At 38.6% G+C, this 26,287-nt stretch overlaps 2 protein-coding genes across 7 annotated transcripts in view; one reads left to right on the top strand and one right to left on the bottom strand.

Annotated features, from left to right (window-relative positions):
• PLEKHG7 (pleckstrin homology and RhoGEF domain containing G7) overlaps window positions 1–20,150 on the top strand; it is an 83,456-nt gene extending 63,306 nt beyond the window's left edge. For both annotated transcript variants that reach the window (XM_027543173.1, XM_027543174.1), the window contains 6 exons: window positions 1,309–1,424; window positions 1,776–1,869; window positions 6,552–6,631; window positions 8,973–9,126; window positions 15,794–15,891; window positions 16,835–20,150. In XM_027543173.1, the coding sequence (XP_027398974.1) occupies window positions 1,309–1,424; window positions 1,776–1,869; window positions 6,552–6,631; window positions 8,973–9,126; window positions 15,794–15,891; window positions 16,835–16,942 (650 nt within the window). In that variant the 3' untranslated portion in view covers window positions 16,943–20,150. The remainder of the gene's footprint in view (window positions 1–1,308; window positions 1,425–1,775; window positions 1,870–6,551; window positions 6,632–8,972; window positions 9,127–15,793; window positions 15,892–16,834) is intronic.
• The window catches only part of EEA1 (early endosome antigen 1), a 141,158-nt gene continuing 134,296 nt past the window's right edge, over window positions 19,426–26,287 (bottom strand). For 4 of the 5 annotated variants that reach the window (XM_027543171.1, XM_027543168.1, XM_027543170.1 and 1 more), the window contains 5 exons: window positions 25,893–26,078; window positions 24,534–24,772; window positions 24,165–24,285; window positions 23,507–23,605; window positions 19,428–22,869 (listed from right to left, as the gene is read on the bottom strand). In XM_027543171.1, coding sequence (XP_027398972.1) covers window positions 22,747–22,869; window positions 23,507–23,605; window positions 24,165–24,285; window positions 24,534–24,772; window positions 25,893–26,078 — 768 coding nt within the window. In that variant the 3' untranslated portion in view covers window positions 19,428–22,746. Of the gene's footprint in view, window positions 22,870–23,506; window positions 23,606–24,164; window positions 24,286–24,533; window positions 24,773–25,892; window positions 26,079–26,287 lie in introns of all 5 variants that reach the window. The other variant, XM_027543167.1, reaches the window with a different exon arrangement.

The raw sequence follows: 26,287 nt of genomic DNA, 5'->3' as shown, positions 1-26,287 counted from the left end.
TTCAGATGTGAGTTCAGGCAGGAAAACCTCTACTTCCCAGATGATGAAGGCGCTTTGTTTTTAACATCCACACTGAGCCCACACACAAAGCAAATGGAAGTAAACAGCATGAAAAGCCTTTCCGGAGGATAAAGTACCACCGTCATTTTTTTTTTTAGGTCACTGAAATCGAGGGCCAATCTAAATATAATGCCAACTGCAATATTTAGAACTGAAATTAGGGGATAAAAGAGCAAGCCCTGTAATAATTTAAGTCTATTTGGGTAGCTATGTATAGTCAAATCCAAATAAAGAAATCCATGATAGGTGTCCATAAAAGATTTCCTAGGGAGCATCAAAAAGGAACAATTCAAATTGATAATTACCAGCTGTACAGAAATTATGTATTTTTTCTTTTCATATTTAAAAGTAAAATGACCACTCAATTAGGAGTTTTTTCCCCTTTTTTTAAAAGTTTTTGTTCAAATTCTCTAATGACCTACCCAATGAACTAGAATTAAGCTTATCAAATTGATTGACAGGAAATTCAATTAAAAACAGACTTTTTTTAATTTTAAAGTAATTTTTAAGATTATTACTCATTTTGATAGGTTTGTGAGGAAGATAGCATCTCTTCCAGGAATTTCTCAACAAAATCTGAATTTTCATTGTTGAGGAAAGAGATCCCTGTGGCCTTCCTCTAAGTTTATGAGCTTAAAGATAGTGAATTCTCAAAGATTCCCCTAACCATTGATTCTATGGGTCTACGACTTGCCCTCCATATTTTCAAAACTCATTTCAAAACCTCAATAGCAATATGTTATTAAAAATACTGGGAAACTAGTATTTGAAGAACTTTGAAGAAAACTTTTCTTTGTTTTCAAAAGTTCTTTGACGAGAACTTTTCTTCAAACTAAACTTTGAAGAAAAAACACATTCTTACCAAAAGACATAATCAACTTTACCATAAAGGGAATGTGTGTTTTATGATTAAGACAAAGATATGCTTGTCCTTGTTAGTCTGATTTTTTTCCTTCCTATAATCAGCTGTATGATGCAGAGAGTATGAGAGAGCTACCAGGGGCATTATTAGTATTATTGAAATAAAAATGCACGTTTACAATTTACTGAATTAGTTCAGCTTCATATTCTCTGCAAGAGGCTGATTTCAAATTAGTGAGTTTTTCTAAGGTGTTCAAACAGTGAGAAATAATGTTAAATGAACCTCCAGGGGTTCAGTGTCTGAATGATTTCTATGGATCTTGGTTAAATTTTATGCTGTAATGTCTCATACATTTAAAAATATATTGTATGTGTCTTGTCTTTTAGAGGATCTTGAAGGAAAAGTGAAGTGGCTTGACAATTTTCAGAAGTTCAGACATCTACAGGAGATTGTAGTGTGGCCTCCACTTTGGGATCGAGATAAAAGGTTTTTCATTCCAGAGGTACAAAAGGGGTCAGTTAGAACATACATCCCTTGCCAGAAGTTTGGCATTTGAGTGAAGTACGCTAATCTTATTACATAGTCCCCAGCTGCCCACCAGAATTGTAAATCTCGCAGATGTAAAGCCTTCATCCATATGGCATTGTGTGTGGTGGGGCGGCTGGACTCATCACGCCGTTCCCAGGCTGGTCCTTCTGAGAGGTTTGCCCATTCTTCCCCAGCCGCATGCCCACTTACTGGCATTTCCAAATGTCTCCAGCTTTGTAGACAGGGTCACATTGCCGCAGCTCCTGGAATGCGCTGCGTCTTCTAATCACTAACATCTCTTTGATTGTCTCTCTTGTTTTCCCAGTGCCTGAAACACATTTTTAAAGAACACATGGCAGAAAACATCCTGTCACCAACCAACAGACACCTTCTCTATGAAGGAAAACTGACTCTTGCAGGTAAATAACTGCTTCCTTTACAAACCCAACATCCTTGCTACCTTGTAACTTGTCCAACTGTGGCTAATAGAAGGGTGGCAGGAATTGCATTTGCTTGTGGCCAAGGTGACAGCAGATGTGAATCAGAGAGCATCCTGTGGAGTCACACAGACTCCAGCTTGATCAGACCACAAGGTGACTCTAAAATGGGGCAACTGTGTATCTTATAAGACTGAAGTCCTAGTGAAGAGCTTAGCTCAAGATCCGGTGGTGGTGGTGGTTGCTAAGTTGTGTCCGACTCTTGCGACCTCATGGACTGTAGCCTGCTAGGCTCCTCTGTCAGTGGGATTTTCCAGGCAAGAATACTGGAGTGGGCTGCCATATTCCATCTTCAAGCTCAAGGTCTGGAATCTGGTAAACACTCGGCATCAGCTGTTCCCACCCTCACTAAGTTGGACAGTCAGACTGTCAGTGTTGACTGAGAATCTGTTATATGACACACTTTGTGCTGCACAGGATTGGAGGATAGAGAATTACTATTCTGGATAAGCCTTTCCCTCGAGTTGAGAAGCTCTGCCACAGTAAGCAGCCCTGCAGTCTGAATCCGAAAGCGAGCCCAATGCTGGAGTACCCCCGAAGGGCTCCCTGTGACCCGTGGGACTGGAGGGGGTCTCTGGTGAAGAATAGAAGGATGTTAGGTCAGTGGAAGGACATCCCGAATGAAAAGCACAGCACGAGAAAAGGCTTGGAGACAGAGGCCGCCTGAACGAGGAGGCTCCCCCATGGTTAGGAGGGTGTGCCCGAGCTGCCAGGCTCCCTTCCCAGTCCACCTCTGCTGCCTCTGTGACCTGGGGCCTTGGTCAGCATTCTCCCCACGCTGCAGTTTCCCCTCTTTGCTGTGAGGATTTCAGTGAGCTAATGGATGTTGGTAGCTCTTGAAAGAATAGTTGGTAGAGAGTCAGCGCTCAGTCAATATCATGATCAGAAAGGGCTGCCCAGCTGAAGTAAGATTTGCTTTCATTCATTGATTCATTGCTTCACAAAATCTCAATTGAGCACCCACAGTGTATGAAGCCCTGAGGGATGTGGGATTGCATGTTTATAGCCGTCTGAGATCTTGTCGGCAGGGGGTGCTGGGCAGTAAGTCCTTATTCAGTACACATCTGTTGAGAACCTGCTCTGTTTTCAAGATAGTGTTAGATGTCAGCTTGGGACATAACCCCTGCCCACTCAGGAAGATAGACACGCCCAATGTTTCACAGCAAAGGAGTTTTGCGTGCGTTTTCTCCTGCCAGTGAGTCATGCAGAGAAGTTACATTTAATCCCATATCACAGGACAAATACAGGGAAGTTCCATAACACATTCAGGGCACTTGGCAAGTTAATGGCCACATTCAGACCCAAGCCAACAGGCTGCCTCAGCCTAGCTGGCTTCCAGAATTTTAGCGACTGCCTTGGAAGCCACAGGGATCCAGCAAGGAAACTGCAGAGAGCAGGAAGCCACTGAGTCCTCACGCAGGGACATAAGGTTAAAAATTATTGAAGAATGAGCTCCAAAAAGCAGTATGCAAAGTGGCTGGAGGAGACAAAGCAGAGAGACCAACCTGAAGGCTCCACAGCGAAGCAGGTGAGGTGGGAAGAGCCTGGGCCTTTGTTTTCCAACCATTCTCCACCTGCAGACGCCCCTGCCCCCACTTGCCTTTGAGGAGATAACAGTTTTACACCTTCTTTAATGTCATTTACAATTTCAGAAATAACTAGATCATTGTGACAAAGCCAAATCCAACCAAAACCTAAAGTAAGGAAGCGAAACACAGTTCTGTGTACAGTCTTATGACTTTCCCTCCAAAATTTGGCCTCCGCCTGGAATTATCAGAGATTTTATTTCACCTCTTCCCTGTGTCCACCAACTTCCCCAACACAGTGAGTTGCACTAGCCTATCCTAAAATGTTAGAAATGGGTGTGGATCGAAAAGGAAGACCTGTGTAAATATCAGTAACACCAGGCTCCTGCCTAACAGTATATGCTGTTAGTCAGGTTTCATCAGAGGGGGAGGTGTCATCATACCAAATTTAGTCACTGGGACTTTGACTCAGCTGGCAAGGAAGTGTGGTGGGGGTAATAATATTAGAAGAAATAGGATATTGTTTTGAATGGGCAAAGCACTGGACCAAGACTTAGGGGCTTTAGCACCAACGGTGGGCTTTGGGGAAATTGTTTAAATTTCCTTGATCTCTTCTGTAAATGTTGGTGATGACAATGGTAATAACAATGATAACAGTGATACCTACTACTAATACATTTCAGAATTTCTTCTAGCCCTAAAAACTGTGGTGTTAAGATTAAATAAATGCATTTTCTCATTCCCAGAAGGTACAAGTTTTTATAACTTGAGAAGTTTAACCAGCTTCCCATTGGAATTCATGCCGGCACATAACCTTCACAAATGCACTGCTCCCCACAGATTGGAGTTCCTAAATAGAAAAATGAGTGACGTTCAGGCCAGTATGATGGCCGAGTAGCTAGCTGTGGTACCTAGAGAGCACTGTTCCTGCTGCTGCAGAACTGGGGCGAGTCGGTGATGCTTCTCCGTCCCCTAGCGGTGCGATGAAGCGAAGTGAAAGCCGCTCAGTCGCATCCGATTCTTTGCAACCCCGTGGACTGTACAGTCCATGGAATTCTCCAGACCAGAGCACTGGAGTGGGTAGCCTTTCCCTTCTCCCAGGTATCTTCCCAACCCAGGGATCGAACCCAGGTCTCTCGCATTGCAGGCGGATTCTTTAGCAGCTCAGCCACCAGGGAAGCCCAGCAGTGTGATGAGAACCCCACAGTTCAGGCTCTGTGAGAGGAAGACCTAACCGAGTCAGAACCGCACAAGTTAGTAAGCCTCAGAACTGGTGTGACCCACAGCTTCAGACTCCTGGGATAGTAAATATGAATACTCTAGTTTAGGCCTACAGTGTCCCTCTTTAGTCATCCTTTTTCATAATCCCATATTTACTTTAGCACTGTCAGTTCTTGAATTCATCTCAAATCTTGTCTGTGTTTATTATGTGTCTGCTTTTATTAAATTAAAGCTTTTATTAAAGCTCTTAGAAGGCAAGATTCTGCCTTAATCATTGATGCACCGTGGTACTCAGTGTTTCGTTGGCTGCTTGGAAATACATGCGCCAGCTTTCCTTGTAGCTGAATGTGACCAAGTGACTAAATTCTGCCTGCATTCTAATTCATATCCCATTGGTCAGAATTTAGTCACTTGGTCACATTCAGCTACAAGGAAAGCTGGCACATGTATTTGTTCACAAGTAAACATCTACCCACTAAAACTTGGAAATTTCATGACTACAAAATAATTGTTTTTGAGAGACCACCGGCAGTCTTTTCCACAGCCCATTTTGCCAAAAGGAGTTTCTAGTAGAGATGGAAAACACCTAAAAAATATTCAAGGATAATTCAAGATTGAATAAAATATCTAATTTCTCTTCTGGACACATATAGGAAGTATTTTTCCTCTAAACTTAAAGAAGGGGAGTGTTAGATATTGTATCTATTAATTTAACCTTAGACATTGTATTTCCAGGGTATATAAGAAAGAACTTCTAGAATAATATAAACAAATAGAATAATAAAAAATATTTACTTGATTTTTCGTATATTTCAAGTGCCGTCACATCACCCTCTGAAAGGACTACCCTTTCCTCTAAAATCATTTAAATTTAACCATTTCTTTTTCTAATTTCTAAGGGATAGAGTTAAATCCAGAAGGGGAGCGATCTCTCTAATATTTTTCTTTTCTACTGCTGTCTCCTTCTTAGGGAAAAGCAGAAAAGCCTATTTGCCTTTAGTTATCATCAAAAGTGAAATTAAGAAAAGGTTGTGAATATAAAGCAACATGAAGACTTTAAACGTGTATAGACACATTGCAAAACTTGAGAAACAAATTGTTTTAATGACTCTCTTAATCAGCTAGGGCTGCCATAACAAAATGCCATAACAAAATGGGTGGCTTAAACAGGAGACGTTGATTTCTCACAGTGCTGGAGGCTGGAAGTCTAAGATCAAGTTGCCTGCTAATGTGGTTCCTGGTGAGCGCTCTTTCCAGCTTTCTCAGCGTCCATACGTGGCAGAGAGAGCCCGCGCGTGCCTTGGTGTGTCTTGGATGACATTCACCCTGCCAGACCGGGGTCCTCCCTTAAGCCTTCATCTGACCTTAATTAGTTCCTTATTCTGAGTACACAATGGGGGTTGGGGCTTCCGCAAAGAATTGAGGGGCTGTGCAGTTCCACGGCAATGACAAAGTGCCTTTTCTCTAGTAACGTTTCCCTTTGCCAGTGACAGCCAGATGAGTCAGAAGGCAAAAATGCTGGTGTCCTGTTGATCAACAGATGTGTCCTAGGCTTAGCTGAAACCACTACAGATATCACCCAGGTTATCTTAGATCCACATGAAATGCATCACTAGTATCTTTAAAGTTGGAAGTGTGAGCTCACACCAGGTCTCTGCTTTAGGGAGAAATCAGCTCAGTTGTAATGCAATTTTCTGACCCACGTGATTGGAGCCCCCTGAGTCCTGAGCCTCCTGCACCCAGATCCCTGTTCTATGTTGTTTTCTAAAGGGTTTCTTTGATTTAAAAAGAAAAAAAAAAAAAAAAAAAACTTGCTTGCTATTTCCAGCCCCAATTTCATCTTATTTCTTTCCTCAGAAAGCACAAGATTCCTAGATGTTTATCTGTTTCTCTTTGATGATTTCCTCTTAGTTACGAAAACTAAGCGCAACAAAAAGGTAAAAGTCTGTTGTTTTCTAAATAAGTCTGTTGAATGAGTTTATAAAAATATTTCTGAATAAGTTGTTAAAAAGAGAAAAAATTCATGTACTTCAAATCGGACTTTATCCTCCATAAAATGGAGGCATTTAAAAATACTGGCTTTTTCCATCATAGAGGTCTGAACTGAAAAACATCAGTAACAAAAGCAAGCCCCATTTCATAAGGATGCCAAAGGGTGTGTGTAGTTTTAGAATGACTCAAGCCCATATACTTTTGAGGTGAGTCCCAGAAGCCAGAGGACTTTATGCCTGGCCAGCCTCCACAAAAGAAATGAAGATCCTTTTGTCCACATCAGCCGTTTCCTCATCCACATTGTCCACCACAGTGAAAGCTGTCGGAGCAGGGCGCCTCTTGAAACCAAATGCTGCCAAATGCATTCTGGTTTGAAAGGGCACCTCCTTCCTGAGAAGGGATGATGTAGGGAGCTGCACGTGGGAAGGGGCCCCGGTCTCTCAGAGTCTACCTGTAATTAAGAACTGCAGATGCCAAACAGATGTACAGTTGGCATCATGGGAAAAAAAGAGTCACCAAGGGCTAGAGCCACAAAGTCTCTTCTAAGACTAGGGATTTTTCTCTTTAGGTATTAATTGTTAGTACTGTTGTCGCTACTCCCCATTAAGCCACGGGTCTCATGCTCCACCACTTTCCCATTTCACAGTCTGTCCCCTGACTGATGCAAGTGCTTTCAGGAAGGGGCCTTTTCTGCAGCCCTTAGAGGTGGGAAGAGCTGCAGTTTCTTCTTGGCCACCAGAGATACTTAATGTTGTAACCCACTCACTCTTTTCCTCAATAGCTAGCCTTACACAGATGTTAAGATCATGAGACTAGATCTCCCGGATATTTTAATATTCTAAGCTTCTAGATGGCATGTTGGTTTCTGTTGTTTGTTGTTGTAGTCGATGTCGTGTCCAACTCTTCTGAGACTCCATGGATTGTAGCCCACCAGGCTCCTCTGTCCCTGGGATTTCCCAAGCAAGAATACTGGAGTTGGGTTGCCATTTCCTTCTCCAGGGTATCTTCCTGACCCAGGGATCAAACCTGTGTCTCCTGCATTAGCAGGCAGATTCTTTACCGCTGAGCCACCAGGAAAGTGGCATGTTGGTTAGTTAAACTAAATAATTTAAGGGCCTATACGCAATAGAAAAAGATGGGCTTCCCACGCACTAGTGGTAAAGAACCCGCCTGCCAGTGTAGGAGACATAAGAGACACAGGTTCAGCCCCTGGGTCAGGAAGATCCCCTGGAGGAGGGCATGGCAACTCACTCCAGTGTTCTTGCCTGGAGAATCCTGTGGACAGAGGAGCGGTCCACAGGGTCATAGAGAGTTGGATACAACTGAAATGACTTAGCTCACAAGCAATAAAATAGATACCCATTAATCAATCTGTGAATAGTTGATTGGTTGGGAAGGGAGTGGCTGTTGGAGATACTGAGAGTCAGTTTCAAAACTTGGATGACCTCTTGTTTTTAGCTGCCAGACTAGCATGTCTGAACAGGTCAAGCCCTGAAAAAAATCTCTGTCCCCTTCCAAAACCTGACATGAAGCACAGCTTACCTTCTCTTTACATAATGGCACAGATCAGAGCCCTTGACTCATTACTGACCATGTTATAATATTCTGCTTCCATGCTTCACAACTTGATTCTAAAATAAGGAATGTTACCTGTTTTAAATTCCCCTTTAAATTCTTCTGTCTGATAAATCTGAGAATTTTATTGACTTCACAGGAGCAGAAATAACCACCCAGAGAAGACATCAGGTGTCATTTATTTTTTTGGAAAAAGAAATAATGTTGTGTTTTAATTTCTCTTTGCTATTTAATGCACAAATTGCTTCATGTACATCACAATTTTTGACATCCTTTTTCTTTTAATTTAGCATATATATTCAAAACAATTTCAGCTATTTATAAATCATAAAGCATGGAATCTATTTATTTAGATTTTAGTGTAAGATCTCATAGAGTGGGCCCAGATGAGGCTCCTCTTTCTCATTCATTTCATTCAGTACTACAGAGGAATACTGGAAATAAAGATCTTTCTGGTGATGTGATGGTGATTTAATGTTTCCAAGTTATGGACGTGACCATTTATTTATTCGGGTGATTAAACTTGGGGCTCAGAAACACTGTGTTTTAAATCACTGTGTACTTTGGGAAATGCTTTCAAGATCCTAAAAGAGTAGTAAGCTGGATTTCAAACAATTGTTTTTAAAAATCAGTTTATTTAAGGATGTGCTGTAAGTATGTGTGTCAGTATTTATTTCCTATTTTTTGCCTTATTTTCCTCCTAAATTTCAGAAACTCGGAGGCTCAGACCCTGGTCTAATGTGCCCTTCACTCACTGCTGAGCTGCAAACAGTAATCAGAGAAGGGGGTTCATGTACGGTAATCGACCAGCCCATTCCACTAGACAGATTGCTTGTCAGAGGTCTCGATCCACTCCACGTGTCAGGTACGTGTCTTACGGTCATCATTCAGCTCATCTCTGCCATCCCAGAGTTTTATGTTGGCTTTTTTTGATAGCAGGACATGAATCCAATCCAAAGCTTCAACAAAGATAATACTGAGTTTCTGTGTAGTTATATATCACCCATTCTACAAGCTAGTTATGGAAAGAGTATTGGACTTGCTTCCAACACTTGGGTGACCCAGCTCTGCCGCTTGCTAGCTGTGTGACCCTGTGTGCAAGGTATTGGGTTGGCCAAAAAGTTCATTCTGGCTTTTCTGTAAGATCTTATGGAAAAACCTCCAAACTTTGTGCAATTCAATATGTAAATTTTCTAAGCCACAGATGTTGTTCAGTTGCTAAGTCATATCCAGCTCTTTGCAACTCCATGGATGCAGCACGCCAGGGTTCCCTGTCCTTCACTACTTCCTGGAGCTTGCTCAGATTCATGTCCATTGAGTTGGTGATGCCATCCAGCCTTCTTATCCTCTGTTGCCCCCTTCTCCTCCTGCCCTCAGTCTTTCCCAGCATCAGGGTCTTTTCCAGCGAGTCAGCTCTTCGCATCAGATGGCCAAAGTATTGGAGCTTCACCATCAGTCCTTCCAATGAATATTCAGGGTTGATTTCCTTTAGGATGGACTGGTTTGATCTCCCTGCTGTCCAAGAGACTCTCAAGAGCCTTCTCTAGCACTCCAGCCCTACAAATTGAAATTCTTCGGCACTCAGCTTTCCTTATGGTCCAACTCTCACATCCATACATGACTACTGGAAAAACCATAGCTTTGACTATATGGACCTTTGTCGGCAAAGTGATGTCTCTGCTTTTTAATACACTGTCTAGGTTTGTCATAGCTTTCCTTCCAAGGAGCAAGTGTTTTAATTTCATGGTTGCAGTCACCAATCCACACTGATTTCTGAGCCCAAGAAAATAAAATCTGTCACTGTTTCCACTTTTCCCCCATCTGTTCGCCATGAAGTAATGGGACTGGATGCTATGATCTTAGTTTTTTGAATATTGAGTTTTAAGCCAGCTTTTTCATTCTCCTCTTTCACCCTCATCAAGTATACATTAAATAAATAGGATGTCAATATACAGCCTTGTCATATTCCTTTCTTAAGTTTGAACCAGTCAGTTATTCCATGTCCAGTTCTGTCGCTTCTTGACCTTCATACAGGTTTCTCAGGGGAGAGGTAAGGTGGTTTGGTATTCCCATCTCTTAAAGAATTTTCCACTTGTTTGTTGTGGTCCATGCAGTCAAGGGCTTTAGTGTAGTCAATGAAGCAGATGTTTTTCTGGAATTCCCTTGCTTTCTCTATGATCCAACGAATATTGGCAATTTGATCTCTAGTTCCTCTGCCTTTTCTAAACCCAGCTTGTACATATAGAAGTTTCTCAGTTCACATACTGCTGAAGACTAGTTTGAAAGATTTTGAGCGTAACTTTGCTAGTGTGTGAAATGAGGGCAATTGTATGGTAGTTTGAACATTCTTTGGTATTGCCCTTCTTTGGCACTGGAATGAAAATTGACCTTTTCCAGTCCTGCGGCCACTGCTGAGTTTTCCAAATTTGCTGTCATGTTGAGTGCAGCACTTTAACAGCATCATCTTTTAGGATTTTTAATAGCTCAGCTGGAATTCCATCACCTCCACTAGCTTTGTTCATAATTCATCTTGATAAAATCAAAATAATATCTTCCCCAGTTGGTTGTCATGAGAATTAAATAATGCAGGTAAAGCACTCAATAAATGATGACTGTTATTAGGTCTGATAATCATTTTAGTACCAATGCTGTTGTTAAAGCACTGGTAAACCAAGACATGCTAGGAAAGCCTAAGATTTTTACTGCAATTGCTCTCTAGAAAAATACCAGAAATAAGCATATAAATATGTGTATGTACATACATACACACGTGTATAGATCAGAAATATGTATTTTTGTTTTTCAAGCATTTCCTGAGAACCAGGCACTCTGTAAGTGTCTTGGAGTCACAAAGATGGAGTCCTCAGAACAATGAAAGTTCAGTACATCCTGTCAGAAAAGCCCTGGGTCTCTGAGGGACTTGAAGGACATCTTGGCTGACTTAGTACTGAGTGGGAGGCAGCAGTGTTCGAAAGGAAGCAGGCCTCTTTCTGCCTTGGGTACAGGCTCATAGGAGACCAGCAAAGACAGCAGGAGGAGAGTGCCTTCCTGCCCCAGGAGGAGAGGAGAACAGGGAGGACAGTGCAAGCCCTGTAGCACCCAGCTCAGCAGCCCTGGGCTAGCTGGTCCCTAGTCATCAGCAGGGGACCAGCCTATACATGGCACAGCAACATTGCACTGTGAAGACGCCAGCGGTAATAATAATAGCCACACTGTACATCAGTATGTTATGTAACTGGGTTGCATATTTGAATGTTTAAATCCTGAATGTATCCAAACTCTCCCCAAGAGCAGCCGGGCTCCAGTGGGGTGGGAGGAACCTGCATCCCAACTAGAGCCTTCTGCTTCCCTCCTGTTTTACTTAGGAGAAATAGAAGCTTTGCTGAAAAACAACTAGGCAGGCCTTAAGGCCTCTTAGATTAGAGGCCAAAATCTGCATAAACCAGAGAGCTTTCCTGAGCGAGCTTAGAACGGGGCATCTCAGAGGGACACAGCCTTCTTTCTAGAGTGGCCATAGTTAGAAGATTCTGCTGGGATTTATGGATGTGAGCAGAGGAAGGCGTGTGATCCCCCAGCAGGAGAGGGAAGCAGCTTGGGATCAGGTCAGCCTCAGCCCCGCCAGACAGCTGGACTCTGTGGGAAACCCGGCATCCCAGGATTCCCTTAGGAGATGCATGTGTTATCTTTTGTATTCCTTTTTTTTCTTTCTTTTTTAAATAAAATCAATACCTTTTTAAAACCATGCTTCACCATGTTTTGTTACTTTTTGTCACTATCATTTCATTTTTGTTTTTAAATATTAACATTGGTCATTATTTTACCTGTTCAGATACAGTGTCTGAGTCAGAAGAGCTGTAGGGTGAAACAGAATAAAGTCTGAAAAAAAAGGGATTGTGCTTTGAAGTGACAGAAACCTGGTTTCACATCCTGGCTATATCATTCACAAGCTGTGTGACCTTAGAAAAATACACCTAATCTGTGTCCTCATTTGGCATTAGTTGACTTTTTTTTTTAAGTTGAAATGTAGTGGATTTACAGTGTTCCAGGTATACAGCAGTGATTCCATTTTATACACACACATTTTTCAGATTCTTTTCCATTATAGGTTATGACAAGGTACCAAAGGGTTTAGTTCCTGTGCTGTGTAGTGGGTCCTTGTTGTTTATGTCTTTTTAATTTCATTTCTCTTTGGCTGTGCTGGGTCTTTACTGTTGCATGGGCTTTTCTCTAGCTGCAGCAGGTGAGGGCTACTCTCTAATTGCAGTGTGCAGGCTCCTCATTGCAGCGGCTTCTATTGCAGCGCACAGGCTCTAGGGCAACCGGCTTCGGTAGGTTGCAGCATGCGGGCTCTGCGGTTGCAGCTCCTGGACTCTAGGGCACAGGCTCAATAGCGGCACTCAGGCTTAGTTGCCCCGCAGCACGTGTGGTCTTCCTGGATCAGGAATCGAACCATCGAACCCGTGTCTACTGCATTGGCAGGTGGATTCTTTACCACTGAGCCACCAGGGAAGGCCTCTTTATCTGTTTTATATGTTGATATAGTGGGGCTTCCCAGGTGGCACAATGGTGAAGAATTCACCTGTCAGTGCAGGAGACACAAGAGATGCAGGTTCAATCCCTGGGTCGGAAAGATCCCCTGGAGGAGGAAATGGCAACCCACTCCAGTATTCTTGCCGGGAAGATTCCATGGACAGAGGAGCCTGGCAGGCTACAGTTCGTGGGGTTGCAAAGAGTCAGACACGATGTTGATGTAGTGCTGTGTATCTGTTAATCTCAAATTCCTAATATATTCCTCCCTTACCTTTCCCCTTGATAATCAGGATTTTTTTTTCTATTTCTGAGTCTGTTTTGTAAATAAGCTCATTTGTATCCTTTTAGATTCCATAAGAAATATTGTATTTGTCTTTCTCTGTTGAGATGTCACTTTACGTATCTCTAGGTCCATCCACATTGCTGTAAATGGCACTGTTCTTTTTTATGGCTGAGTCATATTCCAGTGTGTGTGTGTGTGTGTGTGTGTGTGTGTGTGTGTATTCATCTGTTGAAGGACATTTAGGATGTTTCCATGTCTTGGCTACTAGAATACTGCTGCTATGAACATTGGGGTGCATGGATCATTTCAAATTTTAGTTTTTGTCTTTTCTAGATATATACCCAGAAATAGGATTGCTGGGTAATTGTTAGTTTTTTAAAGAACTATTTTCCATAGTGGATGCAGCAATTTACATTCCCATCAGTAGTGTAGGGGGAGCTCCCATTTCTTGACACCCTCTCCAGCATTTATTGTTTGTAGACTTTCTGATGATGGACATTCTGCCCTATGTGAGGTGGCACCTCATAGTAGCTAAGATCTGCGTTTCTCTAATAACGAGTGATGTTGAGCATCTCACCGTGTGCCCTAGGCCATCTGTATGTCTCCTTTGGAGAAATGCCTGTTTAGGTCTTCTGCCCTTTTTTTTATTAGGTTATTTGCTTTTTTGACGCTGAGTTGTGTAAGTTGTTTTGGAAATCAATCCCTTATTAGCGGCGTCATTTGCAAATATTTCCTCCTGTTTTGTAGGTTGTCTTTTTGTTTATGGTTTCCTTTGCTCTGCAAAAGCTTTTGAATTTAATTAGGTCCCATTTGTTTATTTTTGCTTTTGTTCCCATTACTCTAGGAGATATATCCAAAGAAATATTGCTATTTTTGTCAAAGAGTATCCCACTTATGTTTTCCTCTAGGAGTTTTATAGTATCCAGTCTTTCTTTTAAGTCTTTAATCCATTTTGAGGTTCTGTTTTTTTTGGTCTGTATATGGTGTTAGGTAGTGGTCTAATTTCATTCTTTTACACATAGCTGTCCAGTTTTCCCAGCTCGTTTATTGGAGAGATTGTCTTTTCTCCATTATATATTTTTGCCTCTTTTGCTGCAGATTAATTGGCCATAGGTACATGAGTTGATTTCTGGGCTTTCTGTCCTTTCACTGATCTGTGCGTCTGTTTTGTGCTGGAACCATACGTACTCTTTTGGTCACTGCAGTATAGTGTGGGGTCGGGGAGCACTGAGTCCTCCAGCACCGAGGTGGTTCTTTCTCAAGATTGTTTTGGTGATTCAGGGTAAGTTGACCTATCTTATAAAGTCGATGTGTGGTTTAAATGACAATAAGGAAAAAATACATAGCACTGTGCCTAGTGATAGTAAGTGCTTAATAAATGGTGTCAGCTATTGTTAATTATATTAGAACATCAGGGAGAAAAGAGCTACTCCTTTTTTTATTATCACCTTATTTTATCTTATAAGCCTCACCATCCCAGGTACTTTTGCTTGTGAAATATTTAGTAGTCATATTACAAAACCAAACAGATGAGGGATACCTTAAATAACTGAGAACTACAGATACAATTGTGAGGAAAATGGATTCTGAAATCCAGCCAAGAACAACCACCTGATCTTTAAAGCCTCACTTGCTGCAGGGAATTTATAAGGAGAAAAATCAGGCAGTTAAACAAACACAGCCAGATCTTTTTTCCAGTAAGTCATTTTAATAGGTTTAAGTTATCTCACCCCAGAAAAGCTGGACAAAATTTCATGACCTTGTCAGGCTTTGTTGTGGTAGAATTTAGGAATTATGAGGGTTAGACTGTTATAGTTTGTAAGAGTTAAGTAGTTCTTAACAGTTAAGAAAATAAGTCTCATATTTGCTTCAATTCTGAAATGAGGCTCAACTTGCCTCAGTGAGTATGAATTAAATCTGCAAACTTCAAGGAATAGGAATAATGACTGAACAAGCATCAGCTTAATGATCAGCCAGGAAGAGGCATCCTATCCTCCTCTCTGTAATACTCGGTATGACCTGGTTTGGCTTTGTTCCTAAACATAAATTGACTATAGAAAGAATATATAGGCTGCAGAACTTTATTCCTGGTGCTGTATAAATAATTCAAGGACAAACTTTCATTTTAAGAGCTCCAGCTATATTAATAAAAAGAAAGGAAATCTGCTTTCCCAGGGAAATCTGCTAGGAAACGACAGAACAGACCATTTTTTTTCAAACACAGAAACCATGCCAACGTTTTTTTGTTTTTGTTTTACATTTCACATAATTTGGTCGATGTTGGATTTATTTGAGTCTTTTTTTTTGGCTTTTCTTGGACTGCTGTGAAGCATTCAGGTGGTTTTTGTATGTTTGGCACATCTTAATTTGTTTAACCTTTGTCTTGATGTTTAACTTCCCTTTAAGTACAAAAAGAGGAGTCGGGGGTGGGAGGTGTGGTGGTCAAAGAAACATTATTTTTTACAAAGTCTGTCTAATACGCTAAGCTTCTTCCTTGGGGAGGAACACATTTCCCATCACTTAAGCCACAAATGTATTTCATCAAGTCCCGGAAGTTGTTGGCTAAGGAAGAAAAGGTCTGCATAGTTAAGTGGGCGCTCTCATAGACATAGGACAGAAAATTCCCACACATTAATAAACAAAAATCCAGGTTCTTAGGCTGAGAAACTATGGATTTCATATTGATTGCTTTGTTGTTTTGTCCTTAATCTTTTTCTAGTCTTTGGACTGAGAAATGCTTTCCTCATACAACATGAAAACAGATACCGACAATGTATAGCAGCATTCTTATTACAGGCCCAAACAGAAAACATCAAGGTATGTATTTCAGCTTTGTAGGTTTTCATTCTTCAGACGTAAGAGGGAAAAAAAAATCTCACTCCAAACTCATTAAGAAACAGTGAAAGGAAAGTTCTGTCTAGTTGGGAAGCCAGGAAGGATATGAATATCTAACCACATCAGGCTCAGGAACCGCAGCACTGACCGTTTTCCCACATCCCCAGTGTTGACACAGCCTCCTTCATTTCTCCTGCAGCAGCAGCTCAAGAGCTGCCTCTGACTTCTGGGAGGTCTGTGGGAAATGAGGGTACAACTGCTTTGGATTGCATGCTTTAAAGATGTTCTAATCAGTTTCAAAGCCCTGTATGCAAACAGTATGATGCCAGCTTAAGTGAGGGGCTCCTGCAGTAATAAACCACCGAGTCTTCTCTTTGAAAATAGGTCCCTGTTTCTACAGCTCTGGAACTGAAGGGCAGCTGCCTACCTGGCTCTGGTGTCTCTGTCTTAGGAGTCTCCATTTTCGCCTTTCCCTGATAGGCTTTCATCAGGACAGCAGTGTGGCCAATTACTGGAAGGCTGCATTGATTTCAAGGACTCGACTTCTTCTCTCAGTCTGTTTTTCAAGTTATGCCAGCGGATTAAAAACTTCTATTTCCACACAACGTGGAAATTTAAGAAATTCAACTTTCAAACTACTTACATTCCCGGTACTCATCTTTGTAATTAGTCATCCTTAACTATTATGGTTTCTTGATTACTCACAACTGTTTATCCAAAATACCATACTCATCTAATCCATTTGCATTCATGTGATTAGAGGTATTTATGATACATTCTAATTAAGACAGAAAATGGGAGACAGGCAAATGTTTCATCAGTCTTCAGTTTTAAAGAGCAAGTCAACAAATACAAAGGAAAATATTAATCCAAATATGTGAGAAATTGTCAGTTTAACAGTCTCACTGTATTTTTTCTTTAACAGAGAACATGGATAGCACAAATAACAGCAGCAATCTCTCGCTTCACCAGGAGTCAAGAAACCAAGAAACTGTCCTCATTCCCTTTGCCTGCAGAACCCTCGGGAATTTAGGCACCTCAACCAAGCAGCGCGCCTTTTAGACATTAGGGATCAAGGTGTTCCTTCATTCCAACTTGTAGCGCCTGACCTAGGGGTGGCCTCGAATAAGCATTTTAAAGGGTTTCAGAGTTTGAGCCATAGGTATTCCTCAGGGTAGAGTAGTAATGGCTTCAACAAATTCGAACCCTGAGGAATTTCTTGTTAAGTATACACATGTTGATATCCCGGAGTATCTCATAATGCTTCAGTCAGGCTTGAAAGGGGGGCGAGGGAAGTATGAGGCTGTTACAGTTCGTAGTGGATGATCAGGTGGATGCAGTGTCGGAAAACAATGCCCACTGCTTTGGTCTGATATGAATTCTAGCATCTTCTTTTATGTGTATCTGTAATGAAACCAAGTCTCCTACCCGGCTTATAAATCAGTTTTACTGCTCTACAATCCTACCTCATACAAAGTCGGATTGCTCTTTTAACATATTAGGCAATGAATAATAATGTCTTCATCTTAGTAGTGGTTTTTAACTTCCTAGTCTCCAACAGTTTACTTATCTCAGGTATACTTTATAATACTCTTAATTTGGAGAAAATCCCAAAGACTAAATTCCATTGTTTTGAGAAAAAAGCAATTATCTGTTCTAGTTTTACTAATTAAGTTTTACTTGGGGGTTTCATAGAAATAGTAGCATATCTGTCTCTAAATCTCACTTTTTGAATAATGGCGTTTGTCATAAAACCTTCTGGTTTTGAATGTGTGTGTGAGTTAGCACAGTACAGTCACTGCATCTTATTTGGCAGGACTTAAAACATCATTATAATTGTTACCAAGAAAGGCAGCTTGAATTATTATCATGGTGGAATATACTGTTAACTGCAGGTAAGGAATTAGTTCATATTCTCAGATTGAAATTTGTGATTTTCATTTGAGACAATTTCAGACATAGTACCTTCTGCAGTCTCCAAAATGGAAGTAGTATATTTATCAACTTGGATCGCAAGACGAATGATACTTAAACTGATCTCCTTAAGCTGGAGAATGGGATAGAGAGGATGGCGCTTGAAGGTCATGAGAACACTTAATTCTTTGAGAAGAATGCACGTTTCACCATGTAAACCAGGCAGTGTGGACAAGTGTACCATAATAGCACTTTTAAAGGGCCAAGCACTATTAGAAGGGAGGGTCACAGCCTGTGTAATAATGTCATATTAGGAGTAAGTGAAAATGAAAGGGAAACCAGTAACTACTGTCAGAGCCTAAGAAAGAAAAAAGGCAAAGTACAGGAGAACAAATTTTAAGTCCTTAGAGATGAAAACTAATTTATGTATTTTTTAGAGAAAAATCATCTTGCAAGGATTTCTAGAGATCAGCCAACCTAGCAAAGAGCAGTGGACTAGGACTAGTGATCTCTCAAGACTCCTTTTCGTTCCCTGAGGCCACTAAACACGTAGGTATAAAAACTAATTTCTCCCTTAAATCTCATTAAAGGGAGAAGAAAAGACTAACGTGTAAATTTAGTTAAGATGTGAAACAGCTGTAGAATATGCTATATACAAAGAAATATTAGTACTCCTATGTTCACTGCAGCGCTATTCACAATAGCCAAGATGTGGAAAAAACCTTAATGTTCACCAGCAGACGAGTGCATAAAGAAACTGGTATGTACACACAATGGAATTCTGTTCAGCCCTGAAAAAGAAGAAAATTCTGAAACAGGCAACAACACAGATGAAGCTTGAGGACATTATGCTAAGGGAAATAAGTCAGTTGCAGAAAGACAAATACTGCATGATTCTACTTATATGAGATTTCTAAAATACTCAAGTTCATAGATTCAAAGAGTGGAATGATAGTTGCCAAGGGGTAGAGGGAAATGGGGAGTTCCTAATCAATCAATGGGCCATAAAGTCTCAGTTAAGCAATATGAGTGAACTTGGGAGATCTGTTATACTGTATACTTAAGAGGGTAGATCTCATATTAACTGTACTTACCACAATAAAATTTAAATAATATGCTATGTATTTGAAGTGGAATTCTATAAAGCTCACAAAAGAACACATCTAATAAGTGTTTGAGGATATATACATTCTTTTCAGAGAATAACACATTAGAGTAAACTGAAAAATCACTTCTAAAACTTTGCTTCCTGAGGGTGGGGGACAGCAAAAAGCAACAGCACATTAAGCCATCAGAAAAATGTTAAGTGGTCACCTAGCTATTAAATTTAAGTGTACAATGAAACAGGATTAATATTAATATTGTTTAATATTTTTGTTTTGCTAATTCTCTGCAATAATGGAGTGAAAAGGTGATGTCTCAAGCAAAATAGCACTAGTAATTTCTCTTGAAATTATGAACTTAATTACTATTCTAAGCTGAACATTAAAGCACACCCACTGCCTATATACAACTGCAAAGTTCTAAGTCTGTAAACAAGGTAACAGCCATTTTACATTATTATCTTTTTAAATAATTTGACAAAATAATTTAGTCACAGAATATACTAGAAAGGATTTTTAATGTCTTTAGCATTTTTTTAAAAAAGCAACAATTCAATAAAGGATCCTTCCATTGTTCTTTATACAGATTTAAATGTTATGTAATTTATCAGGTTACATTTCTAATCAATAATCTTCCACTCACTGAGTTTAGAAACCGCAGTATTTACTGAGCTAAACTCTCTCACAAATAAGGCACAACTACATGATCACAAACAGTAAACAATACATTGAGTCCAAAATCTAAGGGAGAAAATATTCATGCAAAAGTATCTACAGAGGCTATGAATATGATCCAGTTCAGGAAGTACAGAATGTCATAGACATAACTGCGTCACGTTACAATAAATTCATTACTTCTACACAGAGAGAACCTAGCTATTTCCAATTCTATTTTATACAATTTTACATAAATTTAGTAAGTTTATACACAATATTCACATCTGCAACAATGATCATTAAAATTCAGGCAAAGAGCAATTAAGACAATAAAGTGTGGCACGTTATATCATCACACAATGCCATCCATCAAGCTCATGTCTAGGCATACTAAACTGATGGCACATGTAAATCTTATGGATCGAATCATCCAGGGTTTCATAGCCAAAGTGCATTTAAAAAAAACTAGCCAAATAGGTCATGAATAATATCAAAATATATGATCATAATTTGCTCTCCACTTAAAAGCTAAACATCTTTATGCAAATGCACGGTAAAAAAAAAAAAGTCTCTTTAAAGTTCTCCAAACTATAAAATAATCATAATTTTTTTCAACAGAGATGGGGAACTAACAAATTTGGCAGTTACTATTTAACATTACTGTGAGGAAACTATTAAACTAATTCCACATTAAGAGGTAGTTGAACAAAATTATACATTGCATTGAGGTTTTTGTGTTTGTTTCCCTCTTTCTTTTTTTCTTCAAAATCCTATAACAGCAGCTTTGTCTTCTACTAAAAATTCCGTAGGTATAGTTTATTGTTCACTAACCCAGCAAGACTTGATTATTAACTCATATTTCTGTGCTGAGGCTTAGAATTTACTATGCTTTGCCAATATGCTTTGCGTTAGAGCTGGGACTCCATGTGCCAGCTCTAAATCACTGACAGTCCTAGCAGACATCTAAAATGTAGAACCAATAAGCACTAAGAGGATGACTTTTTAATTAAAAAGAAAACCTGTTTCCAAAACACCTTGTTGGTGAGACTAATAGCTAAATTTTAGGTTTCACTTCTACTTAATATGTGTTCAAATTATTTGGGGCTTATAAAGTAAGATTAGCTAGATGAAAAGTAGAAAATACTCAAACACATATGTATTTGTTGTCCCCACAATTTTTTTATGAGTATGTGGGCAGGGGGAACAAGACAGGGAAAGGCCTTCAGTGCGCCCAATTAGGAGATGAAGTGAACAAATATTTCAAGAAATTTCTCATGAAGTTTCATTATCATTAAAAAGAGTCACTGTGCTGTGAATGTTATTCCAACATGCTTATCAATTATAATTAAGTGTAGAATTAAGAGTATTTGAATTGTAAGTGTATGAAAATGCATAAATTCTATTATTCAACTTATTTTTAATAAGGAACCATTATATTTCTTCAATATTTATGCTCAAGGATGTTATGTTTATCTGAGTCCAGGGACTCAGTCAGGGCCCTTGATAGCTACTGACAACAGAGTTTACTTAAATGGGTTTTTAAAATAATTAATGAATATATGGCAATCTCTTTTAGTTTGTATACATTATAGGAAGAATATAACATGATAATTTCATTTCAGCATGATACCTGAAAGCACTTACTGTAAATGGATTACTAGGTCCCACCCTCCCCCATTACCAGTGACTGCACTGAGTGAACACATAACTTTACATTTCTTCTTAGAGTAACAAACCAGTATTAATGACTTTTAGGATGTTTTCCAATTTTCCAAATTAAGACTATAAAGTTTAATTCCATTGTTTAGCATACAAATAAGCCAATTTTTAATTACCCTCAATTAATCATTCTGTTTCAGTTCTGATTTTAATATAGGGGTTGGCGATACTCTATTATCCAACTGTTATTTCAAGGTAATTTCATAGCAGTATTTTTGCGAAGTAAACAGATACAGAGTTGATATGAAACCCCAAATTTAGAACCTTTAAAATATAAGTCAAGTTCAAAACTTTAAAAAACTCTTCCCTGTTAGCTAAGTAGAAAATATAAAACAGGATATTTAACGTCTCCTTGCCATTTTGTATTTGTTTTCACAGATAAGACTAGAACAATACCAGTTACTAGCTTTAAGATGCAAAACTACAACACAATTACAGTGAAGCTGAGCTATACTTGAAAAGGTTAAACCAAATTACCTTCAAAAAAGAAGATCCATTAAAAAAAGCAAATTCAGATTCCTGAAGATGCTGGAGAGACAAAATGAGGATATAAAGTGGAAGCTAATCTCAGAAGACTTCCTACTTAAACAGAATAGGACTATTACACAATTTATGTTATTCACCTTCCAACTGGGGGTGAGGCTGGTAGGTTTTGCAGGATTTTTAATTAAGAATATGTGGGACTTTAAAAATCAGTTAGAAAGACAGAAAAGAAAAATTAACCCTAATCTTTAAATACAACCCGAGAATAGCCATAATACAGATAAAATATGGATAGTCATAAAATAAGCAAATTAATTTTAAAGAGATTGCCATAAAATTCACCCAAGAGAACTTAAATCAATATAGTTAACATAAAAACCATGTTTGAATTCATGGTTAATACATATTTAAACATAATCTGTATTTAGAACACTTCAGTAGTAAATTTGTAACAATGCAACTGAGCTATGGACCTATATATAAGAAAAAAGAAAGCTTTATAGTTCTGTGCATGACTTTATAATGAGAATATTGAATATAACTGATGTGTTATTGTGCAATATATCTGATAGGGTAGCATCACCTATGTACATTTCCATACACTAAATTTGGGAGAAAGCAGCAGCTATGGAAGTGTATTCATATCATTTCTGAACAATGAAATTATATTTAAAAAAATACATTGCTATTTTCCGTCCAAAATTTATTTACATTTCATTGGCTACTTCTAAACTTGGCATGAAAGCTGTTCCAGGGTTAAATGGAGAAAGATGAACTCAAGTCTCACAAAAATAGAAGAATTTTACTTGATATTGATAACATTCCAAAATATACGAATTCTAATTTGGTTTAGTTTTGCAACCACTGTCCAAATCAAATAGTAGTAGTCCAGGACCTCTATTAAGTGCATTTATTAAAAATCTAATGTTACTGTAATTTACTTTGAAGTTGTGATAACCCATTATCCTTGCAAGTCATTGAAACATCCATCACAGACACGAACAGGCTTCTTGGAAGAAGGAGTTAAGGCATTTTTGGCTGAACACTCAGCACAGAAGATATTTCCACATTGTCTGCAGTGATGCTGTAAATGACAAAAATTAAACATTTTCAAGCATAAAAATCTATACCAAAATTATTATGAGACAAGAAGAAAGCAAACTGCATGTGAAAGTATATTAACTTTCAAGTGATTGATGTACTATTTAATAGTATAAAATGTCAATATCGATTTAATCCTTTTAGTTAATTTGAATGCTTCCTATTTAGTCAAATACTAAACATTAAATATGGAATTTATCTTGGAATTCTCAGAAGAACCTTTGTAGGATTTTAATAAATGCCTTAATAAAGTACTTAATAAAGCACCTCTATCAAGTGAAAAACTATTCCTATTTGCAAAATGTTTCAGGCATAATTTCTTCTATAGGAATATAAATGTCTGACTAAAACATGAGTTGACCATGAATGCACTGGTTCAGAAAATGATTATTCCAGAGAGTAACTCAGTGGGAAGACAATGATTGAATATAAAACTAAAATTGAAACACATGGGCGAAAAAGAAATTAGAGTGCACGAAATGTAATTATTCTATGTAGTTACAAATTAAAGCTAATAAATGGCAAAATTTTTAAAGTCTGTCAAATGCAGGACAATTTTGATGGTTAAAACACTGTCACCAAGGAATAAAATCCAGAACTGTAGTAATAAAACCATTTACCCGTCTCACTGTTACGGAAAAGCCTTTCCCACAGGCCATACAGTTTTGTACTTCACTGTCTTCAGCCCACTTTCTAGTCAACGCCTGTGTATGTTTGATCTATTAAAGAGAAAAAGTTTCAATAAATAGTACTCAAAACTATAAACAATGATTGATAATTTCTAACTTGGTGCCCAAGTTTTAAAACAGATACATTTTAAAAAATCAGAAATACTTTGGTCAATTTCCATTATCAAAAGTTGCTACAAATGAATGACAATAAGTAAAGCAAATGTTATTCCTCAAAGGTGTTGGTAATTTCTAACCTTCGATGATTTCCAATGCATTCTAATCCTAAGGATCAAGCAATCCTTCCTTGGAACACTGAGCATATATATAATGAGATCACTTCAACACGCAGGGACTCATTCATTCCTTTGTGTTCTTGACTTTTCCCAGTAATGTCAATTCATGAATGACATGGCTCTCTAATTGTTGAGATCTCTCAGATAAATTCTTTAAATCTTAATTACCCATAACACCTACAGTACTGCTACAACTCAGTAGCCATTTAAGAGTATTATTAAATATGAGGTTTTCTTTTTTAATGTGAAAAATATGCTTTTCACTAAGGGATATTCTAGGCTAAACAACTGCCTCATATTAGCAGGTGACTTACTTGAAGGGACTGATTCTCTCTGCCTAGCTCCTGCACTGCTGCAGTTGTATTATCCAGCTTTCTTTGCAATTCTAGTACTTTGGTTTGAAGCTTTTCTATTTCACCTTCTCCTTTAAGACACCTAAAATGGAATGCAAAACATAATTAAAAAAAATCATTACAGACCTTCCCTGTATACAGGTAACCAGTGACTTTAAACATAATACATTACTTTCACCTATATGATTGTTGGAGGGTTAGTTTTTAAATGGCTCCTTAAATAACCTGTAGGAGCACTTCTCTCAAGACTTCTATTTTTTTTTTAATGTGAAACACATTCTTTTTATCACTCAGCATGGAAATAAACTAATTTCACCAGACATCAACCACCTTTCCAGCAGTGCTCTCCTTTCATCTTGGTTATTCTGAACTGTCGCTTCCAGTACTGCAATTTCACCCCGTAAGTCGTCCGTCTGTTTCTCGAGTTCACTGACTCTCCGTTGACTGGACTGCCACTCTTTCTTTATGGTGCCCAAGTTTTCATTTAATGCTGTGATCTGCATGGTAAGTTTAGCCCCATTTTCTTCATGCTTCTTCATTCCTACTTCTTTTTCTTTTATTTCGGAATGCTGAGAAAAGGAACAACAGTAGGTAAAAAACCTACTACAAAAGTAGTGCAAAATAAACTTCAGTTGAACTTTTAAATGGTGGCAGCATAAATAATATTCTACAGGAAAACAGGCACTAATAAAATTGATTCCACAAACATCTGCATAATTTGAAGTGGTTTAAAAGTCTTAAGACTGAAATGATAGGTAACAAGCCTCTTACAAAATCAAGCTAAAGTAAAGCAACTGGAGATTTTCCTTTTCCCCACTAGAGCAGGGGAAGAACACACAGTTAGAGATAGCAAGTGCTGGTGTTTTCTTATGTCTCAAATTCAAATGTATCCTCCTGTCTCTATCAAACTGCCAAAAAATAATAATACTACTTCAAATCACCACGTGAACCTGAAACTGCAATTCTTCAATGAAAACATTTAGCCGTCAAATTATCTGGGGATAGTTGGACTCAGTTCAACAGAGGAAAGCCAGATGCTTCCTATTTGGCATGCACAAGTTAGGGAAGGAAAAGCAGACTCTGGTCAGCGTAAGTCCAAGCTGCAGTTTCCGTTCGCCCATATGAACATTCAGTTAACAAGTTTAACATGATTAGCACTCATGCCATCTACCTCAGTCTACATAGTTATAGGCTTGTTTTTCTGGCACTAAAAGTTTTTTTAATTATGTTTTATTGAATTTTCACTTATATAAACAAATATAATTACAGAATAAACATTTCCAATCACATGTCAGCTATTTAAATAAATCACATTTCCTATCTTAAATCAAAAATTAAAATGTAGTGGGAATGCCAGGTCATATGGTAGTTTTAGTCCTAGTTTTTTAAGGAATCTCCATACTGTCTGTATCAATTTACATCCCCACCAACAGTGCAAGAGGGTTCCCTTTTCTCCACACCGTCTCCAGCATTTACTGTTCATAGATTTTTCGATGATGGCCATTCTGACTCATGTTGCTGTACTGGCAGAAGCCAGCACAATATTGTAATTATCCTCCAATTAAAAATAAATTTAAAAAATTAAAATGTTAGGTAAGCATTTGAATCATAACTTTTATGTAGAAAAATCCTCTCAATGGATTAATTTACAAAATCAATTGCAAAACACACCTCCCACCATTAACTTACCAGTTTAGCTTCCTTTTCCATAAACTCTTTCTTCAGCTCATCTTCTTCCTTTTTCATCTGCTCTTTTAGCATTTGCTGGGTTTTCTTCTCCTGTTCAAGGGTTGCCTTCAGGGAATCTACTTTCCCTTGAAGCTCTAATTTCTGCTGAATCAAAAGCTGTTTGGCATCCTTGAGATTTGTTATTTCCTATGAAAAAGTAAGACCAAAATAAATCATCCTTTATAGTTAAAAAAAAAAAAAGCTGAAATTTATACATCTTATTACAATCAGTTTTAGACTCTTACGAAATTCTTAAAGTTCAATATTTCAAACAGTTAAAAAGGTGCAAGATTATGTATTTGCTGCTCAACAATCAAATTCAGCTGATGCTTTTACAATGTATGTTTTGATTAAAT

This window comes from Bos indicus x Bos taurus, chromosome 5 (assembly GCF_003369695.1).
Source record: "Bos indicus x Bos taurus breed Angus x Brahman F1 hybrid chromosome 5, Bos_hybrid_MaternalHap_v2.0, whole genome shotgun sequence".
In the NCBI taxonomy this organism is placed as follows: domain Eukaryota; kingdom Metazoa; phylum Chordata; class Mammalia; order Artiodactyla; family Bovidae; genus Bos; species Bos indicus x Bos taurus.
This window is presented reverse-complemented; position numbering and strand designations above follow the sequence as displayed.